The sequence below is a fragment of the Sparus aurata genome, chromosome 4 (genome assembly GCF_900880675.1).
Source record: "Sparus aurata chromosome 4, fSpaAur1.1, whole genome shotgun sequence".
Classification (NCBI taxonomy): Eukaryota; Metazoa; Chordata; class Actinopteri; order Spariformes; family Sparidae; genus Sparus; species Sparus aurata.
Window position 1 is genome coordinate 27,082,692 of NC_044190.1, and position 22,561 is coordinate 27,105,252.

Here is a 22,561-nt window from a genome sequence, read left to right on the forward strand (position 1 = left end):
TTCAATTTAGACGGTGTGAAACAGGAAGTTGGGTGGACAGAAGACCCTGGAATTTGCATATAGCTGCCACCCCCCTTTTTCTCCTTGTGAGTATGAATTCAACAGTTGAACCTTCAACCTTCAATTTATAGATATGTATATATATATATATATATATATATATATACATAGCTCCTTTAGAAGATGTTAACCAGTTTGTCTTGATTTATTAATATTACTCAGTGCAGCACAGATCTACCCACCAATCCTCAAACAATTTCCACTATTTATGAATGTTGCTGTTTCCACTGATAACCAGCAGTAGCACAACTGATGTTTGTACAATCGGTATTTATTTGCTCACCATTGTTCCCCTTTGGGACGTGATGTGTTTTAAGAGCTCACCAAGGTTTTTCTTGTAATTGCCAAGAAGAGGGTCTTTTCTCTGTGCATCCTGAACAGCTACAGCATACATAATTTATGGTGCGTGTGTGCTCATTTTCCTGTAAAGCACACAGTCCTGTACATTTTGGGTTTTTCTAATGTTTTAATGCTCCTAATTTGTTATTATAAGGTCATGTCGTATAGCTGGCTGAGCAGCGTGAAAGATTCACATTTCACAGTTCAATGCTTCAAACGCTATAAAGGATTTTTCTGAGAAGGAAATGAGAAAATAAAATGAAATGACTAGGAAGCTTATTTTCAGAATCCTCACAGACATGTCACATTTTGAGCCTAATAAAACAAAATGACAGCGTGCCTCGGAAGCCGGCCATCCTGGATCTTTTTTTGGCTTATTTGTCAAGAAAGATCCACACCTCTAATTCCCTGCCTTGACCACCTCCTGCCGCCTCTTGAGAACAGAAAACCAACAGGAAAGCAATGTTCCCAAAGATAGCTAACCGATGATTATGTTTTTTGGTTGCATTTCAAACACATTTTGAGAATGATTTTATTTTACACTGGCTGTTGCAGTGGTATAAAGCTTTCCCACCAAAGTTTGGCTCGGTAGTGTAGACTGTTCTCTAAAGAAAAATAATCGGTTTGAGTAAATTGTTAAGACTGGATCTGAAATCACAATTCCCAATCATCTCTCTCCTCAATCTCTAAAACTCGCCTCTGCTCAAAGAGATCCAACGCTGTAAGAGAAACTTCTCATCCTTTTTGAGGAAATAGCTTCTGGGAGAGGATCTGGATAACTTTGACTCTAAAGGTATCGATTTTAGAGAAGTCTGCTCCTCAGAGCTACTTGACTTTCTGAGCTGTAGCCACTTTAAAAGGTTTCATTTCATTTCTTAAATGTCCAGTATGCAGGGTTACGGGAATGTGGATGGCTGTATAGACAGAAACGGAATATAATATTCATAAACATGTTCTTATTATACAGACTGACGGACTGAGGACGCATTTGAGATCTGATCAGTCAGACAGTTTTCTCCCAGACCAGACTGACTTTCTTAACCTGCACATCTTAGCAGCAGTCTCTGGTTCAATGAAAGCATTGAACTAGTAACTGCAATATTCCCAGACTCCCCTACAAATCTGTTGCTTTTAAGGGTTGTTGTTGTTGAATTCACTTGAAGATAAAAAAAGAAAAGTAAATTGCATCCATTTGTTTCTGTGACGCATGGGTGTATTTAAAGATAAAGAGTGGGAAAGTGTTGTGACTTTGGTACCTCAGAAGAAACCCTAACAGAGAGAGCAGGTCCTGGTCCATGGACTCCTCCATGTTCCACCACCATGTTCCTACAGTTGCCTGTCAGGGAGGCTGAGATGACAGTACGATGTTTCTGGCAATCTGCAGCTTTAATTCAATTTTATGTATTTTTTTTACATGTGAGTTTTAATTGTGGTGTTTTTTACCAGATTCACCTCAACGGTTTCTTTAGCATTCACGAGCTGTGATGTATTTTAGGTTGTGTTGTATAATGTCTTGTATATTTTGTTGTACTGCCAACAAAATTGACTCAGTGTATCGTGCAATGACAGTTAAATACACATCTCTTCACTCCTTTCATGGACCACATATTGAAGAGAAGACAAAAAAGGGATGCTGGCAGAAGGATTAGTCAGAGGAACCAACAAAAGGAACATGAGAAAAATATTAATATAACAGGGGATAAAATGAAATCTGATTTGGGAGACCCAGAGGGGATTATAAGATGTGAGTGAAAATAAGATATTAACGACTAAATAATGTAAAGCAGTGGCAGCACTTGACAATAGAGGAGCCTCCGCCGATGAGCAGGGTCCCTAACCTAAGCAAGGGAAGAGGAGAGGAAGAGATCGGGAGGCAAGAGTGGAACATCTCGAGGAGGCTGCTGATTAATGAATAAAAAAAGAGTGGAGAGGGGAGAGAGCGCTTCTCAAGGATGTCATATCTTAATTGAAAATGACAGCTTCAATTAAAAATGTAATCATTCTGTCCGTTTTCTAATTAAAAGCGAAACGACTGATAGTTTTGACTCATTAACTTCAAAGAGTGATGCAGCCTGACGGAGTGGGGGAAGTGTGTCATGTGCTGAATGGGGAGAGGAGCGAGGCGACGAGGAAGTGGTGCAGAGGATGAAGAGGGCCGACGCGGCGGGCGGGGGATAATCGGCTACAACGACACTCTGCTAGAGAGACCCTTGGTCAGTGGACGAGTGGTTAAATGATAATAACTAGGAAGAAGAGAAGAAGCGACTACTCAGTACTGTCATGAAGGTTGTTAGGCCTGATAAAATATAAGCAGAGAGGGCTCAAAGCAGTAAGTGACAGTTTTTTTATTTTTTAAAAAAAAGAACAGCCTCCTCATCACCGCTGCTCTCCTCTGAACTAACAGCCAACGCTGATTCAATCTCCTAACAAGCTGAGGAGACCCACACACTGATCTGATGTTCATTACCTGAGTCACTTATTTGATGCTGTCATCAGGAAGAAGCCATCTCAGGTCCAACCCAACTGTTGGGGATTATTTCACTGTCGGTGGGGATGACTGAACTGGCAAATGAGCTACAAGACAACACACACAGCACATATTCAGACGACACAAGCTCCTCACACATTTGACCCTCCAAATAAGGGCTAATTATTTAGCATTAGCTTTATGTTTAACCCGTCCTAATGGGTTGCCAGCACGATGAAATAAGTTGTAATCTGGTCATTTGTCGGAAGCACAAATGAAATTGGAAGGTAACCTGTGGGCTGTACAGCACGTTAAAAGGCAAAGCTGTTAACATAGACTGCCACAAAAACATCATGTACAAAAAGCAGTCTGGTTTTAATTGTGTATAAAACTGTTTTGTTCTATCATGTGGTACAAATAAACAGTGTTGGGGAGACTTAAACTACATGTAGTTAAACTACATAGCTTAACTACAATTTGCTATAACTTGCTGGTAGTTAAACTACATTCATATTTTGTGCTGCGTCAAGTACTACTTTTTGGGTCATTTTTTGTAGTTTAACTACTCAGTTTACAAACTACAATTTTGGCCAGTAGCATGAAATATTTTTTATTTAGAAAATACCTATATAATATACATTTTATTTTATTTTTCTTTGAAAAAAGGCATGAAACATGTCATGACATGCTAAGCCAACGCTGCCTCTGATTGGCTTGCCCTGGCAGCACTCAAATGCTTCACAGAGCGGGTGGGTCTTTGTGCCAAGGAAGGCAGTGCTCATATGGCACAAGTACGTCATGGACAACCTGTTGTGTCAACAAGCGATTCTGCCCTGGCACCTAGTTCTAGTGCCTAAGTGTTAGTGCGTCTAAAGTTCCTGTGATGTTGACCAAAAATGTTAGCTTTTGTTCTTTAAAAAATAAAACTTGAGTTGAGAGGCATATTTCTGCTGGCATGTGAATTTTTTGTAGGTTAACATATTTGTTTCATATACACCGTATGTTGATTTATTTAAAGGTCCTGACACGCCGAACTGATGTCAAAAAACTACCTGCGGTGAAGGCTGACTGTTGCGTCGATTCACGTCTCTAGTGTCTTGGCCAAAAGCTGCAATTGAACTTCATAAAATCTACAGCCATTGGCCACCAAGCATGTGCTGTACATTCTGCAACTGCATGAAAGGAAATACCTATCTACAGATAGACAAAACCATTGTTAGGAATAAGCAGCATTTTTTTGACACCACTGCTTATAATCAATAATACGTCTGATAAAAAAAAAAGTAGCAAATGGCACTGGTGAAGAGGTGGAGGAGAGAAATAAGAAATCATGAATACAACAGCGACAGGCTCAAGGGGCTTTCCCTCTTTTTCCATTTTTCTTTTCTTGCACTGATCCGCTTACCTGAAGCTGAAGTGGTTTCTCTAGCTCACGAGCCGTGGCAGATTTTACATGCTCAATCAGCCAGAAAGCTGTAGACAAGGTCCGTCCAGTGCCAACATTGTGGGACACACCGCAGCAACTAAAGGCCTGTACACTCGCGGATGGCCCCGACAGTGCCTGACAGATGACCGTCAGCCTGGTGTATCAGGGCCTTAATGTATGTGGAGGTGCAGGTTGGTATAGTGGACCAATACCCGATGAAGCACATGAAGGGGGAAACACATTGTTTTTCATCTATAATCAGCACAAGTGTTTTGAATACACATTGTTGCATGATTTAAAATGATAATTTTCCTAATTATAGGCTGTTGAGGGGGACTTCTGTGCGTATGGATACACAGCAACTTTAACATTCACTTGCTGATATAAGTCCAGGATTAGCTACGTATCAGCTTTACCAGCCTATAATCTCTACTATGTTCCCCAGCTAGTTGCTAACTTTGAGCCATTTAGGGACACGCAACAGCCGCCTGCTGCTGATGGAAATGACACTAATGAGAGCGGTGGGAACGAACCAATACAGAAAAAGTTGTGGGCGGAAAAATTCGTAAAGAGCATTACTGATGCCAGTCAGGCTTATACAGGATGTAATATTTTCCTATTTAAAAATATTAATCTGAATATGGAAGAAACACCGTAATGTTGACACGCGCACACACACACACACACACACACACACACTACAGAAAAATAACTTGTGTCTGAGCGGTTTTGCATCAGTCTTGTCTGTCTCACACAGCCTGACGTGTGCTGAGACACTTCGATCGCCATAAAAAGGTGTGTTATCAGACAAAGATGCACCGTGTCTCTCTCTGTTTCATTCCCTTTGATTTCTCAGCCCTAATACCTCGAACAGCCACCTCTTTATCACATATAAAAGCAACATATTGATTTTTTTATTTTGCCCTGTAAAAATCCATCAGAGAGCAACGGAGAGGGAAAAACAATACAATGAGCAAAAAGTTTTCAAACGGAACGTCTTCATATTCATAAACAAACCTCGACAGAAGTACGATTTTAGATCAGTGCCACTAAAAGTTTCACTCGGCTTCATTTGTAAAACTTTGCTCATCCGAGGAAGCTCTCTGAACTCGTTTGCTCTTTTTTATGATCCTTTCTTGCTTCACGAACATTCAGTTACAAACCACAAACACATTTGTCTTGCACTTGATGCTGAGCAGCTCCGGAGCAACAGAGGAGAGAGGTGGGCGGTGTAAATAGTCTTGTTCACTTCGCCAATGTGACATGTTTGGCTCTCTAATAGCGTTTCCAACACTTGGACTGACATAACCTTCTTTGCACTGTAAGCAAAAACATGTTTTTGGACTGAACCCCACACACACAGACTTGAGGCTTGTTCGCTTTCAGCGCAAAGAGACATTTGAGTAACTCTGGCAGCTCATTGGCTGACATGGAACTATTCCGTACAATTGTGGTTTAAATTGCAAATAATATGTTAATAATAATTAACTATTGCAAATTCAGCGATTTACTGACAAACTGACACAATATTTGCATAGAAAGAAAAGAGTAACTAGATGCATTACCTAATTTAAAGATGGTTTAATTGATTGAGGATTTCTCGTGGACTGTTTCTCAAAGTTCGTAGAGTTTTCCCTGAAAAACTCAGAAAGCTATGTGATTGTTTAAGGGAGTCTTGTACTGATGCAGCCACCTCAAGTTACCTCATGTGCAGGTTTCTGCTCCAGAGGACAGAGCATCTGATCTCAGTGAGGAGAATTATCATTTAATTAACATACCTGGATACAGATATACACAACTTTCTGCCAGTTGGAGCATTTCAACACACTAAAATCACAAACAACCCTTTGTGGTCACGGTTAAAACTGTGTTTTTTTTGTGGAATAATCCAAAGCTTGAAAAATTATAACACTGCGGTTATCGTTAAGCTCTGTTGCACATATAAGTTTAAGTGGAAAAACTTCTTCCCACGCCAGCAGCTGTTCTCATCTCCCTCCGACAACAACCTCGTTTACCCTCCGTGCTGGTTGTTGGGGGAGGGGTGGCTCTGGCCTTCACTTTACCGCACACATTTTCCCGTCCAGACTTCATACTGCGTTAACCTCACAAGCTTGTTTTACTCTAACTATCAGAGTCCATCCGCTCTAACGTACCCTCTGGTCATCTTGTCTGTACTTAGTCCTTTACTTACAACACTACTCTGAGTGTCTTGCTTGCATGAATTTGAGGCATATGATGTCGACCCCACTCAAAGACCACAATACCGCGTATACACCACCCACACACATCCACACAGGCTGCGGTGCTGTTAAACAAAATATGGACCTATATAGCAGGAAAACGCCTGACACGATGCCAAATTATTGTCCTCTTGCCTGAAATTGAACCTGATGGGCGATCATTCACAACAAACGCAGGGAACCTGTCATTAAACGATCAGCGTGCATAATGTTGCTACATAATTTTCCCAGTCTGGGATCAATAAAGTAATTCTATTCTACATAAGATAAGTAGAAAACAAGGTTGGACGGACCTTTATATGCCCTGACACGCAGACAACTTCAGAGAACAAGAGAGAGCGGAAAACAGAATAACTATAATAGCCAGCAATTATCTGGTTAAGTGCCAGTTGCAGGCCAGAGAAAATCACCAGAAACTTGATGCTAAACAGTCATTGAGTCCATCATCTATTCATTCTTCTCTTCACAGCACAAGTAGAGTGGAGCCAAATCTGCCCTGCAGCCAACATCAGCTTCACTTTGTGCTTTGCAGTGTATCTCAATGGATGAAAATCAAAGTTTGGCAAAAATAGTTGGTTACAGACTTGATAATGGTATTTGTGTGATTAAGGCAACTATAACCAACATTTTCTACATTACAGTCACTTCAGCTTCTTATTGTAGTTGAAGCAGGCAGCTGTTTTCGGTATAAAAGCTCTAAAATCTCACTTGAATTACCTGCATGGCATCAAACAGCAGACAGATGCAGTTATAATCTACTGTAGCTGATGAACAGAGTGGAACATTTAGCCTCTCAGGCTCTAGAGACACGAAAAGTTGTTGTTTAATCCGACTCCTATTGGATAGGTCAAAATGTATGTGCTCACACTGCACCGTCCATAACACAGCAATGGGGTTAAGGAATTGAAGCCCAGCTGTCCCAGGTCCTTTCTGCATGGAGGTCGCATTTTCTTCTGCATGGCGCCCCAGTTTCTTCCCACCATTCGACGTCATGCTTCATATTTCCATCTCAGTAATTGTTCTTCTTCTCTGTTAAAGAAACCACAGGGGGTTGTTGGATTCAAATGCTCATCAAGACATGTCTCAACCCTGAGTCTCCATCCCTGGCTTCCTGGATGCTCGTAGATTTCAAACACTCTGCTCAACCCCACCATCCATCAAACACCACCCTCATTTTATATATCTCTAATCTTTGAGCCATTTCAAATAAAACTGCTTTTATGCTGCACAATTACGCGGTCATTGTGAGTGAAGTCTCAGGGATCCGGCTGGGGAGGAACCCAGGATGGAAACAGATGTCCGGGAACACAGGTTACAAAATAAAACAGGAAATGAACAAACCATAAAATCCACACCATGGCAGGGAGAGCAAATAGAAATGGTGACAGGCTGCCAGTCAGTCTTCATTTTCCCGGGAGATTTCATGCCTGGTGGCAAAATAGAATAGTGAAAGCTAGATCCGATATAAATGCAGATGGTGTCATTATTCTACAGTCATTAACTTGGGCATTCAACATTACTATTGCCAGTTTAAGTACCCGTCATTACTCTCAACTAAAATTGGGTGAATTGTCCGGAGCAGCTTATATTTTCAGGTCCTACCCCGCTGCAGTTAACACTAGAATCTTTTCTTTTTCATTGTACTTTTGCAAAATAATGTGCACATTATGTGTATGTCAGCTCTATCTAGATTTTGGAGTGGATGTGTCGATATACAATATGTAATAAAGTTTCATTTCAGCTGAAATTTGTTCTGTTGCACACACATTCTGTAGCATCTGGAAAGACATCAGTGGCAACGACAGCGACGTTAATATACATGATTGCAAATACCTTGCAAACGTGCCTCCTAATGTTTCTAATCCCACTCATTTCCCATGTTTCGTCTGCAATGTTTTGTTCTTGACTGGGTTTTTCATGTATTTTTCAGCGCTCTGATTTCTGTCAGCCTCTCTGGCTGACGCAGAAACGTCTGGTTAGTTAAGAGGTTGTTTTTTTTTTTTTTGTTCGTCACAGCTGGGCTATCCCTGACTCAGAAAGATAGGGCTGCGGGGGATGATAAATGGGACTGCTTGAGAATGCAACTCAGTCCAACCACATCCTCCATTGTGTCTGTCTCAATAAACGAGGAGGGAAAGTGGCGACAATGCAACGTTAGCCGAGTTTTACACTCTCACTATCTCTGAACATAATTGAATCCTCCACCTAATTGTTCATCAGTGACTGGCCAATGGAAGCTGGATTTCCCTCTGAGGAAACCTGCACTGCTCCTTGCTTTCTTTGTTCAGTACATCAGAATTTTGGATATGGCGTACAGTCGGTGTGTGTTTTCTGTATCCGAGAGATGCTCCAGGGAGAGACGGCCTCATCCAAAACTGAGATCAAACTGGATGCATGAGACACTGCTGTCTCGCATTCAAGTCCCCAGGGTTGGAAACCAAATCCTAACAACAAAAACACGTTCTAATCCTGGGTTTTGCCGGACTGTAGACAAAGCAGAAGTAAGTTCTGACTCCAAGGTTCCTCTATTAAATCCAGATTTTGAAACTGCAACACATTTTAAACTGAAATTGAATCATATGTCCCGATAATAATCCCAATAATATCTTTCCACATTCTGGATGATCAAAGACACAGTAGTGCTAAAGGATGTTTTTTATTGACCAAGAGAGTCTGTTAAGTGTAATAGCTGAGTGCCGGCAGCAAAGCAGAGTGAATGAGATGCCAGTTAAAGCTTTGCGAAATGTGAAGCTGGCTGCAGGCTCTTATCATCAGCCCGGCCAAATCACACTGCTGCCACAGTTACCTAATGCTCGGGAAAGGGGAAAATCTCACCACCTGGGCACTGTCACACTGATGGAGCCCTTCCTGATTTATTCACCACCGATCACATATTCAGGTATCTACGAACACACACAACGCGCGTGTGTCCAGCCTCGCCCGAAAACACAATGAAGGCGCGCTGGCTCAGACCTGGACTGTAGCTCTCTGTCCAATTGAGTTTGCAGGTCCAGTAGCAGAACATAATGAGGTTTTCACACTGAGACACTCCAGCTCGAGAGAGTGGCGGGGGAGGACGGTGTGAGGGGGAGTCAGTGGGTGTGACACGGAGGAGGGGAAGGAAAAGAGAAAAGGCACTCAATGATAATGTATGAGCTGTCTGTAGTGCTCTATGGCGAGGGGAAAAGAGTGCAGTGACGCATCTCAAAAGAAGATTATCATGTCAAGATACAGTGATACCTCGGTGAACACCCATTCTCATTGGGTGGTGGTGAATACTCAAAAGTTGCTAATCAGAAGAGAAGGGTGTGTGTCGGCCGTGTTCTCTTATGAAGTAATCAAGTTTGGTTAAAACCTGTCTAAGAATTTCTGTTAATTTACCATGTCTATACACAGCAAAATGTGTCAAAATGTAGGCAACCCTGACCTTAATCAACTGTCAGCTGCAGATCCAAAACTTTAAACAATACGCGGTAGGCGATTTGAGGGGGGACGCCATCTGCCGCCCGGACTTTCCAGCACATGTGCAAAAGGAAACTCACAGACCGATTTTCAAGTGTTGTCTATCAGTCACGGGATACCTAGCCTACAGTGGCGGTTCTGGACCAGTTTTAATAGGAGGGCCGGCTTTTATGTTAGGGGGCACATACAACCCGGAAAAAAAGATAAATCCCTCATTCAGACAAAACAGTGTTTACAATTTCAACAATTTTGATTGGGTAGTGAACTGCTGAGACACGTTATTTCTGCCTTTCCCTTCAAAACAAAATCATTGCAAGAAATCTGTCATTGTATTATCGATGCAGATTCCCTGTCAGGGGGGCCACAGGGGGGTCCAGACTCAGAGTTAAGGGGGCACTGGCCCCTCTTGGCCCCCCCTAGAACCACCCCTGCTAGCCTATCAAATGTCTGTGTTGCATGAAGAATTGTGATTCTAGACACAGGCAATAGACGAGTTGAGAGGTGGACTCTTGCATGTTCGTTCTTTACCGAGGGCAGTTCAAAATCTGTGTGACTCATACCTGAGACAGTACAGAATATGTAAAGTGGAAGGTGAATTGCCACTGCAAACATACCCACTCAAATTTGAACTGAGGGCACAGGAAAGACAATGTTTTCTATGGCACTGAATCGTAGCGCGTGTTAGAAATGACCTTGGACCTTGGCTTGAGGAAATTATTTCTAACTCGACCTCCTTGGATTAAATCTTCTTTCTCCTAATCCCACCAACGTGACGGCTTCACCCAGTTTCAAATTCACAAATGGCCAGCTGGATACACGGTAGCTTGACCCAGCCTTGTGCATTTTGTCTCATATCCAGATCTCAGCAGTTTAGGTGTGTGTAAGATTGGATAACCTGAAGCATTGTTATTAGATGACCAGCGAATGAGACTCAACCACCTCTCTCCCTCCAGAAAAGCCCTCTGCACCTTTAGCCTGTTTTACTAAAGGAAAAATTGGGCTGTCAAGAGCACTTTGTGTGTGAGTGTTAGTGCCAGCAAGTCTGCAGGGTCATCAGATGGGGACCCCTTCAGTAGATTGTGTTACACTGAAATGGGCGTCTACTTGCCTGATATTGTTGAGTCAGACTCAGACACGGTTTACTTGCTCAGATTGTGTTTACTTTGTCATTTTTCTTTTTGGCCATGGGTTAGTACGGCCACGATCAGCCCAATCAGTCGTGATGTGACCATAATGCTGCACAAGGAATCTGGGCGTCACTTGTTTAATATGGATCCCACTGGTTTTTTGCAAGACTCACCCTACCGCGCCTCTGATTGGTTGCCTTCGTTGGTTATGTTCCTTACTCTCGAGTCGACACAAGACATTTCCTCCGTCACCATTCTCTCTTGGTCTTGGTCTCTTCACTTCTGTCGTGATGGCCCTGGACCTCCATCTCCCGGCCGGCCAAAATTCCCCTGATAGTGGGGAAGGCACCAACGCTCCTCCGTGCTGCTCGATCTGAGTCCACAAGGCTAACAGAGCTAGCATGCCGCTACAGTTCCTACATGTAGTAATTACATGTTGCTTTCGGGAAACTCCGTAAGTCAAACAAATTGAGGAAGAGCAGCCTGTCGATGGTTGTTGGTTATGTGTACGACACGAGTTGCTGCCAGAAAAAAGTGAATCAGGGGTGGGGACATTAAAATCAACAGGAAGCTGTTATTTCAAGGTGAAAGAGCTACATTTATTTGCTTTGAAAAGCAAGTATCGTTAGTGGTAAATACAGCACATCAAGGACGCAACGAACACCTTCTGTTTCAATCTCTAGTTTTATGAGTGTGCTCTGTGTTTTTTTTTATTTTTTATATCATAATTTTATTATTTTGTCATTTTGTTTTTACCACAATGGATGTAAACAAGAAACTCTGTAATAAATTGGATGTATTTTGGAGTCTGTGATAAACAAATATCCCTGTGCTATCAGAAGCTCATACTGAGCTCGACACTTTTGATATCTTATTTTCAGGCTCTCTCTTTTGCCGATTTTCATTTCAGTTTTTATGAGAATTCAGCTGTGACTTGGCTTTAAATTACTCTGCCTCTGAATGCAGCAGCAGCAGTTAGTGGTTCCACAATAAATGAGGAGAAGGATCTTGGTTCAGTCTAGTACTGGCTCCTTGAGATCCATCACACATCCAGCAGAACTGCAACTTGTTTTTCTACACTTGAGTTTCCATGCAGGAAAATGTGTTCACCTTTTCCGGAGGGCCTATATAACCAGCCAGTTTTTCTATCTTATTTTCAGTCATTACTGGCTGACTGCTGAACCTCAGCATGGCTACCTGCCTCCTCATGAGAGTTCATCAACAATATATAGCCCACAGCCGGGTATATGCTTTGCTATGTGGTCAATTTGTCAGTTGGCTAAGCACAGCTTGAGTACGTCAGCTAAAACAAACCTCTTTCTGCAGTCCTATCGCCTACAGTTTCAATTTAAATGCATTAGTATATTACAAGAATACTTCTTCAGGAAATACTAGAACAGTAGTTAGTAGTTAATTAACTATGTTTGTCGTAGCTTTGTTAGGAAATAACAGAACTACAATAATACTGTGTTCATTTCCATAACCGCTTGTGCTTCCTAATATAAATCTATTCATCAGCTAAGCTCCTGTACATCAGCTTCGGTTTGTTTTTGTTCTCCTGCGCTCAGAGCTCTTCCATTTTCCCCTCATTATTTCCCTCTCTTGTTTTGTGTCCATATTTGCTCTGTTTCCTCTACTTTTAAAGTCATTCCAACTGTTTCCTCAGCCCGCAGGCTACTTTTCTCTCTCGTTGCTTCTGCCCTCCCCCTCAGCCCTTTCAGTGTAGGTGAGTCAGTCAGCTGGGCTGCATCAAGGCGGGTTCTGCTCCACTACCTCTCCCTCTCCCCCCACTGTCCCTCCCTCGCTCACCCTCCTCGTCTCTCTGCCGCTTCCCTTTTTAATACCTCTGATAGCTGACAGTGAACCCAAATGCACCTCGACTAGAAAGTCACAAAGTGCAGTCTAGGAAGTTATAAATAGTGGGTACGTCTATGTCTTGTACAGATTTAACACAGAACTGTCTGTACATGTTCTTAATAACCAGGCTCAGCTGGAAATATGAAGCGAAAGAGAAGTCATAATCTCACCTAGTATAAACCCTAAATGAGTTTTTCTCCTCCTGCTTCAACATTATCAGGGTGTTTGCGTATTTTCACTGAGATGATGCTACACACAAACAGCTGCTTTTCTGTCTGTCTGTCAGTGGTTAACAGCGGGTGATAACCTTTTATTGAAATTACAGAATCAGAATCAGAGAATCAGAATTCTTTATTGTCATTGTCACAGGTGTTACAGCGAAATTGGTTGAGCAATTTATCCTCTGTTTATTTAAAAAAAAAAGATCTAAAAAAAAGAAAGAATAAATTAATATATCCACACATATGAACATATGTAACCCCCGTCCATGCACACACTCACTCACCCACACACGCACACTTCTGGGTAAAATCTACACACGCACACATACACACTCCCGCAAACACACACACACACACACACACACCCCCGCATACTTTGGTTTGTCCTGCTCTCGAATACCCTGTACCCTGTTTAGCCCTCGCGTATTTGCAATGTCTTCCAGGGAGGTCAAAGGGCAGCCAATAATTCGCTGCGCTGATTTAATGACCCCTTGCAGGGCTTTCCTGTCCTTGGCCGTGCAACCTGGGTACCATATAGTGAGGCAGTATGTCAACACACTTTCTATGGTGGAATGGTAGAAGGAACGCAGCAGGTACACATTCAGGTCACATTTCCTCAGCAGTCTTAGGAAGTGTAGCCTCTGCTGGGCCTTTAGGACTACCGCTGATGTGTTGGTGGACCACGTTAGGTTGCTCGCCACATGCACCCCAAGAAACTTAAAAGAAGAGACTCTCCCCACACAGTCACCCTCCATCTGTAGTGGGGCAGGGTCAGCTCTCTTCCTCCTCCAGTCCATCACCATCTCCTTTGTTTTGCTGACATTCAGCAGGAGGTTATTTGCTGAGCACCAGGCTGCGAGCCTCTGGACCTCCTCCCTGTATGCTGTCTCATCACCGCCAGTGATGAAGCCTACCACTGTTGTGTCATCTGTGAATTTGACAATGATGTTAGAGTGGTGGAGAGGGACACAGTCATATTTGTATAGGGCATACAGAAAAGGGCTTGACACACAGCCCTGAGGCGAACCTGTGCTCAGTGTCCAAGTGGTGGATGTTAGGGTCCCAAACCTCACTGTCTGAGGCCGGTCCGTCAGGAAGCTGTCTATCCAGTCACGGGTGAGGGGCGGGAATCCCAGGTCAGTTAACTTCTGGAAGAGGATATTTTCGGCAGTATGGTGTTGCCAAACTAAAATCAACAAACAGCATCCTGACATAGTTCCCCAACCCCTCTGTGTGGCTCGCAGCAGTGCGGAGGACGGTGGCTATGGCATCTGCTGTTGACCTGTTTGCCTTCTAGGCAAACTGGTGCTGGTAGAAGTTCTGGGGGAGGCAGGACTTGAGGTGAGGCAGGACAAGCCTCTCAAAGCACTTCATGACCACAGAGGTCAGTGCCACTGGTCTGTAGTCATTAAGGCTGCTTATAGAGGACTTCTTAGGTACAGGAACGATGGTGGCTGTTTTCAGGCACGGTGGAACAGTGGCCTGTTTCAGGGAGGTGTTAAAGATCCTTGTTAGGACCCCTGACAGCTGGTCAGCGCAGGCCTTTAGTACTTTGCCCAGTACTCCGTCTGGGCCTGCTGCTTTGTGTGGGTTCACAGCTCTCAGAACCCTTTTCACCTGATGTTTCTGTAGGTCAAGCAGGTGAGTGTTCGAAGGCTGAGGAGCTGTGGGGCCACTCTCCGGGTTTGGAGTAGCGAGTGGGGCCTCACTGACTCAAAGTGGGTGAAAAAGTGATTTAGCTCTTCCACCAGCGAAGCATCGGCTTTTTCTGCTCCAGACGAGTTGCCCTTGTAGTTGGTTAGATGCTGTAAGCCTTGCCACACTTGTCTGGGGTTATTGTCAGCCAGATGGTTCTCCACCTTCCTCTTATACTCCCTTTTTGCAGACTTAAGTCCTCCTCAAGTTAGCCCTGGCCACACTGTACAGGTTGGGTCTTTGGCTTTGAAGGCGGAGTCTCTGGCTCGTAGCAGTGACCTCACCTCCGCTGTCATCCCTTATCTGTTTGTTTACTGTGACATTATCAGTGCAGGTCTTAATATAAAACAGCACAGTCTCAGTGTATTTATTTAACTCCAAGTGATCAAATACTGACCAGTCGGTGTTTATAAAACAGTCTTGCAACTGACTGATTGCGTCCTCAGGCCAGATTTTTACAGTTCTCTTGGTTGGCTTGATTTTCCTTCTGAGGGGACACTAAGCAGCGAGATGTGGTCAGACATGCCTGGGTGGGTAAGGGGTATTGTCCTATATGCCTCCTTTAGATTTGAATAGATCTTATCCAGTGTGTTTTTTCCTCTGGTGGGGCCTTTCACGTATTGCACAAATTTAGGTAAAACAGTCTTTAAACAGGACTGGTTAAAATCCCCCGCCACAATAAAAGCACTCTCAGGATAAGCCCTCTGCTGTCTACTAATCACTTTGTGGAGTTGGGAGAGAGCAATAGCAACATTGGCATCAGGAGGTTTGTACACAGCGGTCACAAGCACAACTGTTATCTCCCTTGGTAGATAAAAAGGCCTGCACATAACTGTCATGGTCTCCAGCTCGGGGGTGCAATGAGTGTTTACAACACTGCTGTTTGTATACCAACCTTGATGCACGTAAACGCATAGTCCTCCCCCTCTGGTCTGGAGCTGCCGGTCCTATCGAAGCGGTGCATGGTGAGGCGCATGAGCTCCGCTGCTGTGTCCAGAATAAGCAAGTGGAGCCAAGTTTCTGTGATGATCGCCACGCAGCACTCCCGAGTGTAGTCGTTCCCCGCCATCATTAGCTCAAACTCGTCCGCTATATGGACAATAGATCTTGTGTTGCTTAGAAAAAGGCTGGGTAGAGCCGGTCGGAGTGGCTGCTTCCTTAGCCGGACTAGCAAGCCTGCTCTGCACCCCCACTTCTGCCTCCGTTCCCCCTGCCGTCTCCGCCGCCTCCCAGGCCCGACAACAATCCAGGTAGAGCCCCTTGATCTCGCTATGGCTGGTGGTATGTTGTGGGATAGTTGAAAGTCACTTGTGATTTCGGTTCTACTTGCGTATCCAATGTCCCGCAACTCTGCACTGGTATATGCGAGTTTCAGACCATCTACACAGGATGTCTCATGCACACAAATCCACACATAAAGTAACAAAACAAAACACCAGGATAGAGAGCTCCAAGCTGCAGCGTCAGTGCGCGCCGCCATCGGAAAGACTGCGGTTTGCCCATTCAAAACATGCTGCTCAACACAGATTATCTGGCAATGTGAGGGGCTCACCGATCCAGTCATTAGGGCCGCCCCGATAATGTCAAACATGTTTGATATTTATGACTTGACCAGGGCACTTTCAATCAACAACCAATGAGTGAGGCATCCTGGAGCAGCTAACGGTATTGCTAAGCAGCAGCAGTTAACATTCTAGCCCTTTTGGCTAACATTAGCTAGCATACAACTGTTGACAGAAACTTAAAGATAACCTGTGTTGATCACCTCACTCATTCAGAGCAAGTTAACCTTCTACTTTTTCACTACAACGCGTTACTACAGTGAGCTGTTGCACCACACTCATCTCCACGTTGTTTATGTCTGCTTCCTCACGACATCATGTGAGAAAGATCACGTGGGAGTACAGCTTTAGTTTGCAGAGAGCCAAAGCCACATTATTGCTATTCCACAGAACATTGTTTGCTTTTTATTCACATTTTGTTAATGTTGCAAACCAGATTGCTCCAAATTTATCACTGTGCTTCTTTGGATCCTCAGCAACAAACCTGGCGAGTGTGAAGTACATCGGATAAATGGTCGTTGACAGAGATTACTTGTTTTATAGCTCGATAAATGTGTCATCAGCTCTTCCAATACACCCATGCTGGGCTGCTGTGACTAGACTGGAATCTTAAGCCTTTCTTGTTGATACAACAGAGCATATTACAAGAATTTAGGCATTCAACCACAAATGCTCAGTCTCCCCATTCAGTCAGAGCTCATAAGAAAATCATACTGCGATTGTATCCTCATGCTCTTGCTACAAGCCTTACATATTACATCAAAGAGAAATACTGACCAAAGACACACCTCATCATTTACCAAATACGTCTGAGCTGAGACGACCACACAAGGCAATGGGGGCAATTAGTTACAACCTGTGTTCAAAGAGAATGTCCATGAAATATTATCTTTTATGCATGTTTGCCAAAATGGATCTATCTGGGCTCAAATGTTTCATTGACTCTCATGAAAGATTAGTTTACTTATCTATATGTAAATATAATAACTAATCTAATTGCACCCATCAGCATTACAATCATTTTTAAAAATATATATTTTATAATGAAACAAACTATTCTTCACATTCTATTTATAACTCAGTGCTATGGTATCTGTTTAGGCTGACGGCTAATTTAGCCCTTTGTTGCACTACTAAAAGCGCAGTAATCCAAGGGTTAACAGTTTATTAATGCAATTGTGCCTGCGTTAAGTGTAGTGTGAAAAGATGTAATAATCATTTTAGAGTTGAGTAAGATTAAAGTTTGGCTTGCAGCCAGTCTTACCCTGTGTTGGTTGTTAAAGAAGCTAATTAAACCCACATGAAAGCCTCTCCTCAGGAGAAAGAAAAACAGAAAGATTAAACACCCTCAGGTGTATTCTCTCTTCAACTGCAGCACAACAAAAAAAATGGAGCACCGATTAGATGGCATGTGTACAGAGCGATTCTGCTGGGTGAGTTTTCAGTTGCGGCATTAATCATAATCAAGATCTCACTGATGGATACAAGAGTGTAATATGCAATAATAGTGATACAACTGGAGATTCAGTTTCTGTTTACATGTAGCTCACATTTTTGACATAGTTTAGTGAGGAGATTAAGTCACTGTTTGTCTGTTTCCACCTTATTATGGCGTATTAGTTAATCAAATATACTGCAGTGAGACAGCAAATGTTGTAAATTAATCCATTTGTCCCCCAATTTACACAATCACACTGGACACTCTTTTAATGTGTGTGTATACATGCTATTATATACATGCATGTCTCAGAATGATAATTTTTATTAATGACAAAACAATGTGACAGATGCTCAGCGTGATTTCCCAGAGCCCAAAGTAACGTCTCTGAATTCCTTCTTTTGACCAACCAAAAGATGTTATTTTCATGCATGATTAACAAAGAATAGAAGATAATCCTTAGAGTTTAGGAGGTGGAACCAACAACTGGTCGACATTGCTGCTTGAAAAATGAATAAAAACTGATGAATCAATGGTAAAAGTGTAAGAAAGTGTCCAACCGAAAAAATAAAGAAATCCCCCCCCCCCTTGTGGGCACTCTTCCATGAACACGCACTCCCTTACTACTCAGATTGCTTCATAGGTCTCACTGCCACAATCATTAAAACACATGTTAAATGTACCTCAGTCCGAACACGCTGCCCAGAACGACTGTCACTCCTTGCAGCTGTAGGTGTGTGCTTTGTGCTAACTTGGTCAGCCTGGCTCAGGTGCTGTGTGCTTTGTGCTACTGAGTTAGCTGCTGAATAACAGTCAGCAGCTGCTCAGTCATTCTTTGGCATTTGATTTATTCATTTCTAGCAGAATGCTAAGAGATTTTCTACAAATAAACCATAAAGCGCTTCTAGAGCAACTTACCTTCATGAATACATAAATGACCTTCATAAAAACACGTCAGGTCTCCTTTAATCCCCTCTGTAAGTGTGTGCATGTCTCATTTACTTTCTATGAGTACATAGGCTAATTTTATAGACTTTGCACATCATCAGTGTGAAGTGAAGCTCGTGCACAGCTGTTTCTTCAGGTTCCTGCGAGTGTATTAAGATACAGACACACTTGCACACACACTCCGGCAGCTTTCTCCTCGCCTGGCTGGAATTTGTAAGCCCTGAGCTCCAGCCAAGCTCCTGTTGCTGAGGGGAAACCAGCTGCGCACTCGTCCAATCCTCCTGCCAGTTCTCCTGCTCATGGAGCAGCTCACTGCACCCCTGTCCACCCCTGCCAAAGGAAAACATTTGGTACATCCCATCGGTGCTTCTCTAGCTGGTTTGTTACTGACTCAGTAGTATCACAGCAGTCAGCCCAAACGGCAGCCTGAATACACACACGCGCGCGAGCACACAGACACGCACACACACAGCAGGAGCGAGGACGTAAAAATATAGTGAGTTGCAAGAGAGAAGCAAAGAAAATCCTCAGCGAGCATCTTCTCTCAGTCTCCTGGTTGTTTGGCATCCCTGATATGACCCTGTTCAGCCCCAGATGTGAGTATACAGGGTTTTTTTTCCCTGCGTGTGAGTGTTCATGCATGTGTTAGTGGATGTTTGCATGCAGCACTGTGTTTCTGAAAGACAACATTTTCCACTGTGCCTCTCATTTCTTCTGCCCCCCCCATCCTCTGCCTTTCTCTCTACAAGCCTTTCTCCTCATAGACTCAGCTTGTGTTTGCTCGTCTGAATCCCAGGTTCCTTCTCACTTTTGCCTCATAGCTGTTTTTTAGATTTTTGTTTTTTTTCCTGGCTCTCTCCCTACCTACACATTGATCCAGTCAGATGATGGTTTGGGAAAAGATCTGCGAGAGGTTTGAGATTATGATGTAAACATCAAGCATTAAAAGGTGTTTCTGGCGTGTGCTAGAATAATATATTTTTTCAGGTCTTTTCTGACAACTTCATGCTCAAAGCTCAACTTGTCTCTCCCATCGGCAAGGTCAGCTTGTGAGACGGAAATGTTTAAAGGCTTAACTATGCCGTAGTCCTGCTGTCTGGTAGCGGGCTAAAGCATATGTTTTGTTTTCTTTGTCTTCAGCTGTTGAGTGAGTCGTGCATTGCTTTTGTGAACAGTTCCCAGTCAGGGCATTTTAACAGGCGGGCAGGCAGAGCGGCTACACCTCCTCACAACTTCCACACTACTTTAAAAACTGCACTCTACTCACAAAGCTGCACGTCTGCTGGGAATGTAGAAGAGTTCAAATCCAGACAGTGAAAGCAAAACTAATCTCAGGCTCTCTCTGTGGTGTGGGGTCCTCTCCGGGTGTTTAACTCAGATCATGTATAGTCATGGTGGGGCTGTTTGTACTCGCTTTAGCTCACCTCCCTTTTCACTGAGGTGGTGTATAGATTTAGTCCGTCCAACATGACATCACTTCCTTATATTTTCTGTCGGCTTTCTTTATTCATTAGTGTTATGATCCATGTTTATGTTGACAGTGATGCCAGAGATTACACACAAGAGTGCAAACTAAAGCTTCATGGTCGCCGCTTGGCTCCAAGTGTGACCCGAAGGTCAGTAGCAGCGCAGCAAATGAAGACGATCTATGACAGAGTGCAGAGTCTGTCAGCAAGATTCATGCGCACTGTGCTTCTATATCCACGTTTGACAAACTACCCTCTCCCCAAATGTAGGGTGTCAGACTACAGCCTGCTTGATAAACTCAGAGACAAGCGATGTTAAAAAGATGTGTGCGTATCGAAATGAAAACAAACTAAATGTGTCCTCTTTTCGGATTCCCGTTTGCCCAGCAAGCTGCAAACAGGAAGTGTGACAGCGGACCACAGATGATCCAATTAGTCACAGCTTTAAGGCCAGAACAAAAGTGAAACAACCATTGTTTTATATGAAGAGCAGGTCAGACTCAGGTGAAGAAATGTATGCGGCACAATCAACTAAAAAAATTGTCATTTTGCACTTATTCAGCTGCTTTATTGCAAAAAAAGCATTTTATCTTGACAACTTTGTTCTCAGCTAAGATATGAAAGGCTTATAGCTTTTAAAAGTATCCTGACCAATTAAATATAGATAAGAGGTAATCATAAAGGGACAGTTAAATATATTTTCCACCAAGGTATGAAACAGTTTCTTAAATCTGCCACAGCCAGTTAAAGTGAAATCAATTTTGCAGCCCCTGTTGTCCTAGTTAAAATGATTGTCGCAAAGGCGTTCAGTCATAATTGCACAATTGTCTTTTTGTGTGGAAAGATGTGTGAACGTTTAATATTCTCAGATTGACACGCTACCGAAAATAGACGTGTCACTCGTCAGCGCAAGTATTTCTGTTCTGTTCGGGAAATTAGTTGTTTGATTCAGACATTAATTGAAAAATATCCATAAAAAAAACCAAAAAACCAAAAAAAAAACAACAATGCGGCTCAGCCCCATCGCGTGGCAAATTACAGAAGCAGGGGGAAAGAAAATGATGACAGCAGATGGAAAATTTAGTGATGGTTTTATCTGATCATCTCCCGCACATCAGTGGCTTCAAAGTGCACAGATTAATACAACATGAATTATATTTTCTGATACGCGGTACTGTGTTAGCTATTCAAGGCAAATTCTATTGGCCCTTTTCCAAACTACAAAAAACGTGTGCGTGTGTGTTTTGCACATGTGGCTGTGCAGGAGCCTCTTGCCAAAAAGTCTGCGAACATAAATTACATGCAGTGCACGAAGCCTTCTGCAGAGTCTGACAGTCTCATGTCTCAGTCTCTGTTTATTCTTGAGTTTTACTGTTGCATACATGAATCACCTGAAGCCTGACTATGAGTAAAAGAGAATTAGTGAGCTACTTAACAGACCCCTGCAGAGAAGATGTCTCTTTAGTGTAGACAGGGGAGGTGAAAGTGCAGATTCAGACAGAGGAGCTTTCCTGCAGCTGGTGGAGAGTTCAAGGACACTTCAGCAGGGTGGATGCTGACTGACTGGGGTCTTCAAAGGCCGTCCGGTCAGCCGAAGCACTCGGCCCTGTCGGGCCTCCTGTGGAGACTCTGAATAATTTAGAGTAAGAAAGGCTTTTACACATTGTTACCGTGTTGTTGTGTTTCCAGGTAGGGTGATTAAGCCGGCTCTCACTTTGGCTCGGTATGAAGCGACGCTCTGGCACTCGGCCAGACATCCGCTGATACAAAGCGCAGTGACAGACTGTAGACCGAGGCAGAGGCTGAGGCTTTACAACTCATTATGGCTGATTGCATGTGACCTTGATGTGTCCTCTGGTGGCCTTCGCTTCTATTTTACAAACATACTATTTGTTAGATTGTACTGCTGTTTGTTTTCTGTGCGATCTATCTCGGCTATTTTTAGCTGGAGTCTCTTGGGCTTGTCCCTGATTCAGCTGGTCTGTAATGAGAATCATGAAACACAACCCATGATAAAGATACTATCACCATTCATGCAATTTTGGGCTACGCAAAATTATCTGTAATGCATCCAAACATCTGTGTTACTAAATAGGAAAACAAACCACTGGAACCCCCAAATAATCATAAATAAAAGGGTTGAGAACAAATGCATTACTGTTCCTGTCGTTTTCACGTATTGTTATGGACGACTGAGAGGAAACAATGTACAAGTGTACAAACCTGAGCTGTTTCAACACACATAAAATGAAA

The 22,561-nt window shown here is 43.1% G+C and overlaps 1 protein-coding gene across 4 annotated transcripts in view; it reads left to right on the top strand.

The window, feature by feature from the left end:
* Window positions 1–19,211: 19,211 nt before the first annotated feature.
* The window catches only part of LOC115580263 (heterogeneous nuclear ribonucleoprotein C), a 43,289-nt gene continuing 39,939 nt past the window's right edge, over window positions 19,212–22,561 (top strand). For 2 of the 4 annotated variants that reach the window (XM_030414430.1, XM_030414432.1), the window contains exon 1: window positions 19,212–19,438. Coding sequence is in view for 2 of the 4 variants with exons in the window: in XM_030414429.1 (XP_030270289.1) it covers window positions 19,417–19,438 (22 nt within the window). In the remaining 2 variants the exon portion in view is untranslated. The remainder of the gene's footprint in view (window positions 19,439–22,561) is intronic. The other 2 variants (XM_030414429.1, XM_030414431.1) reach the window with 1 other exon arrangement.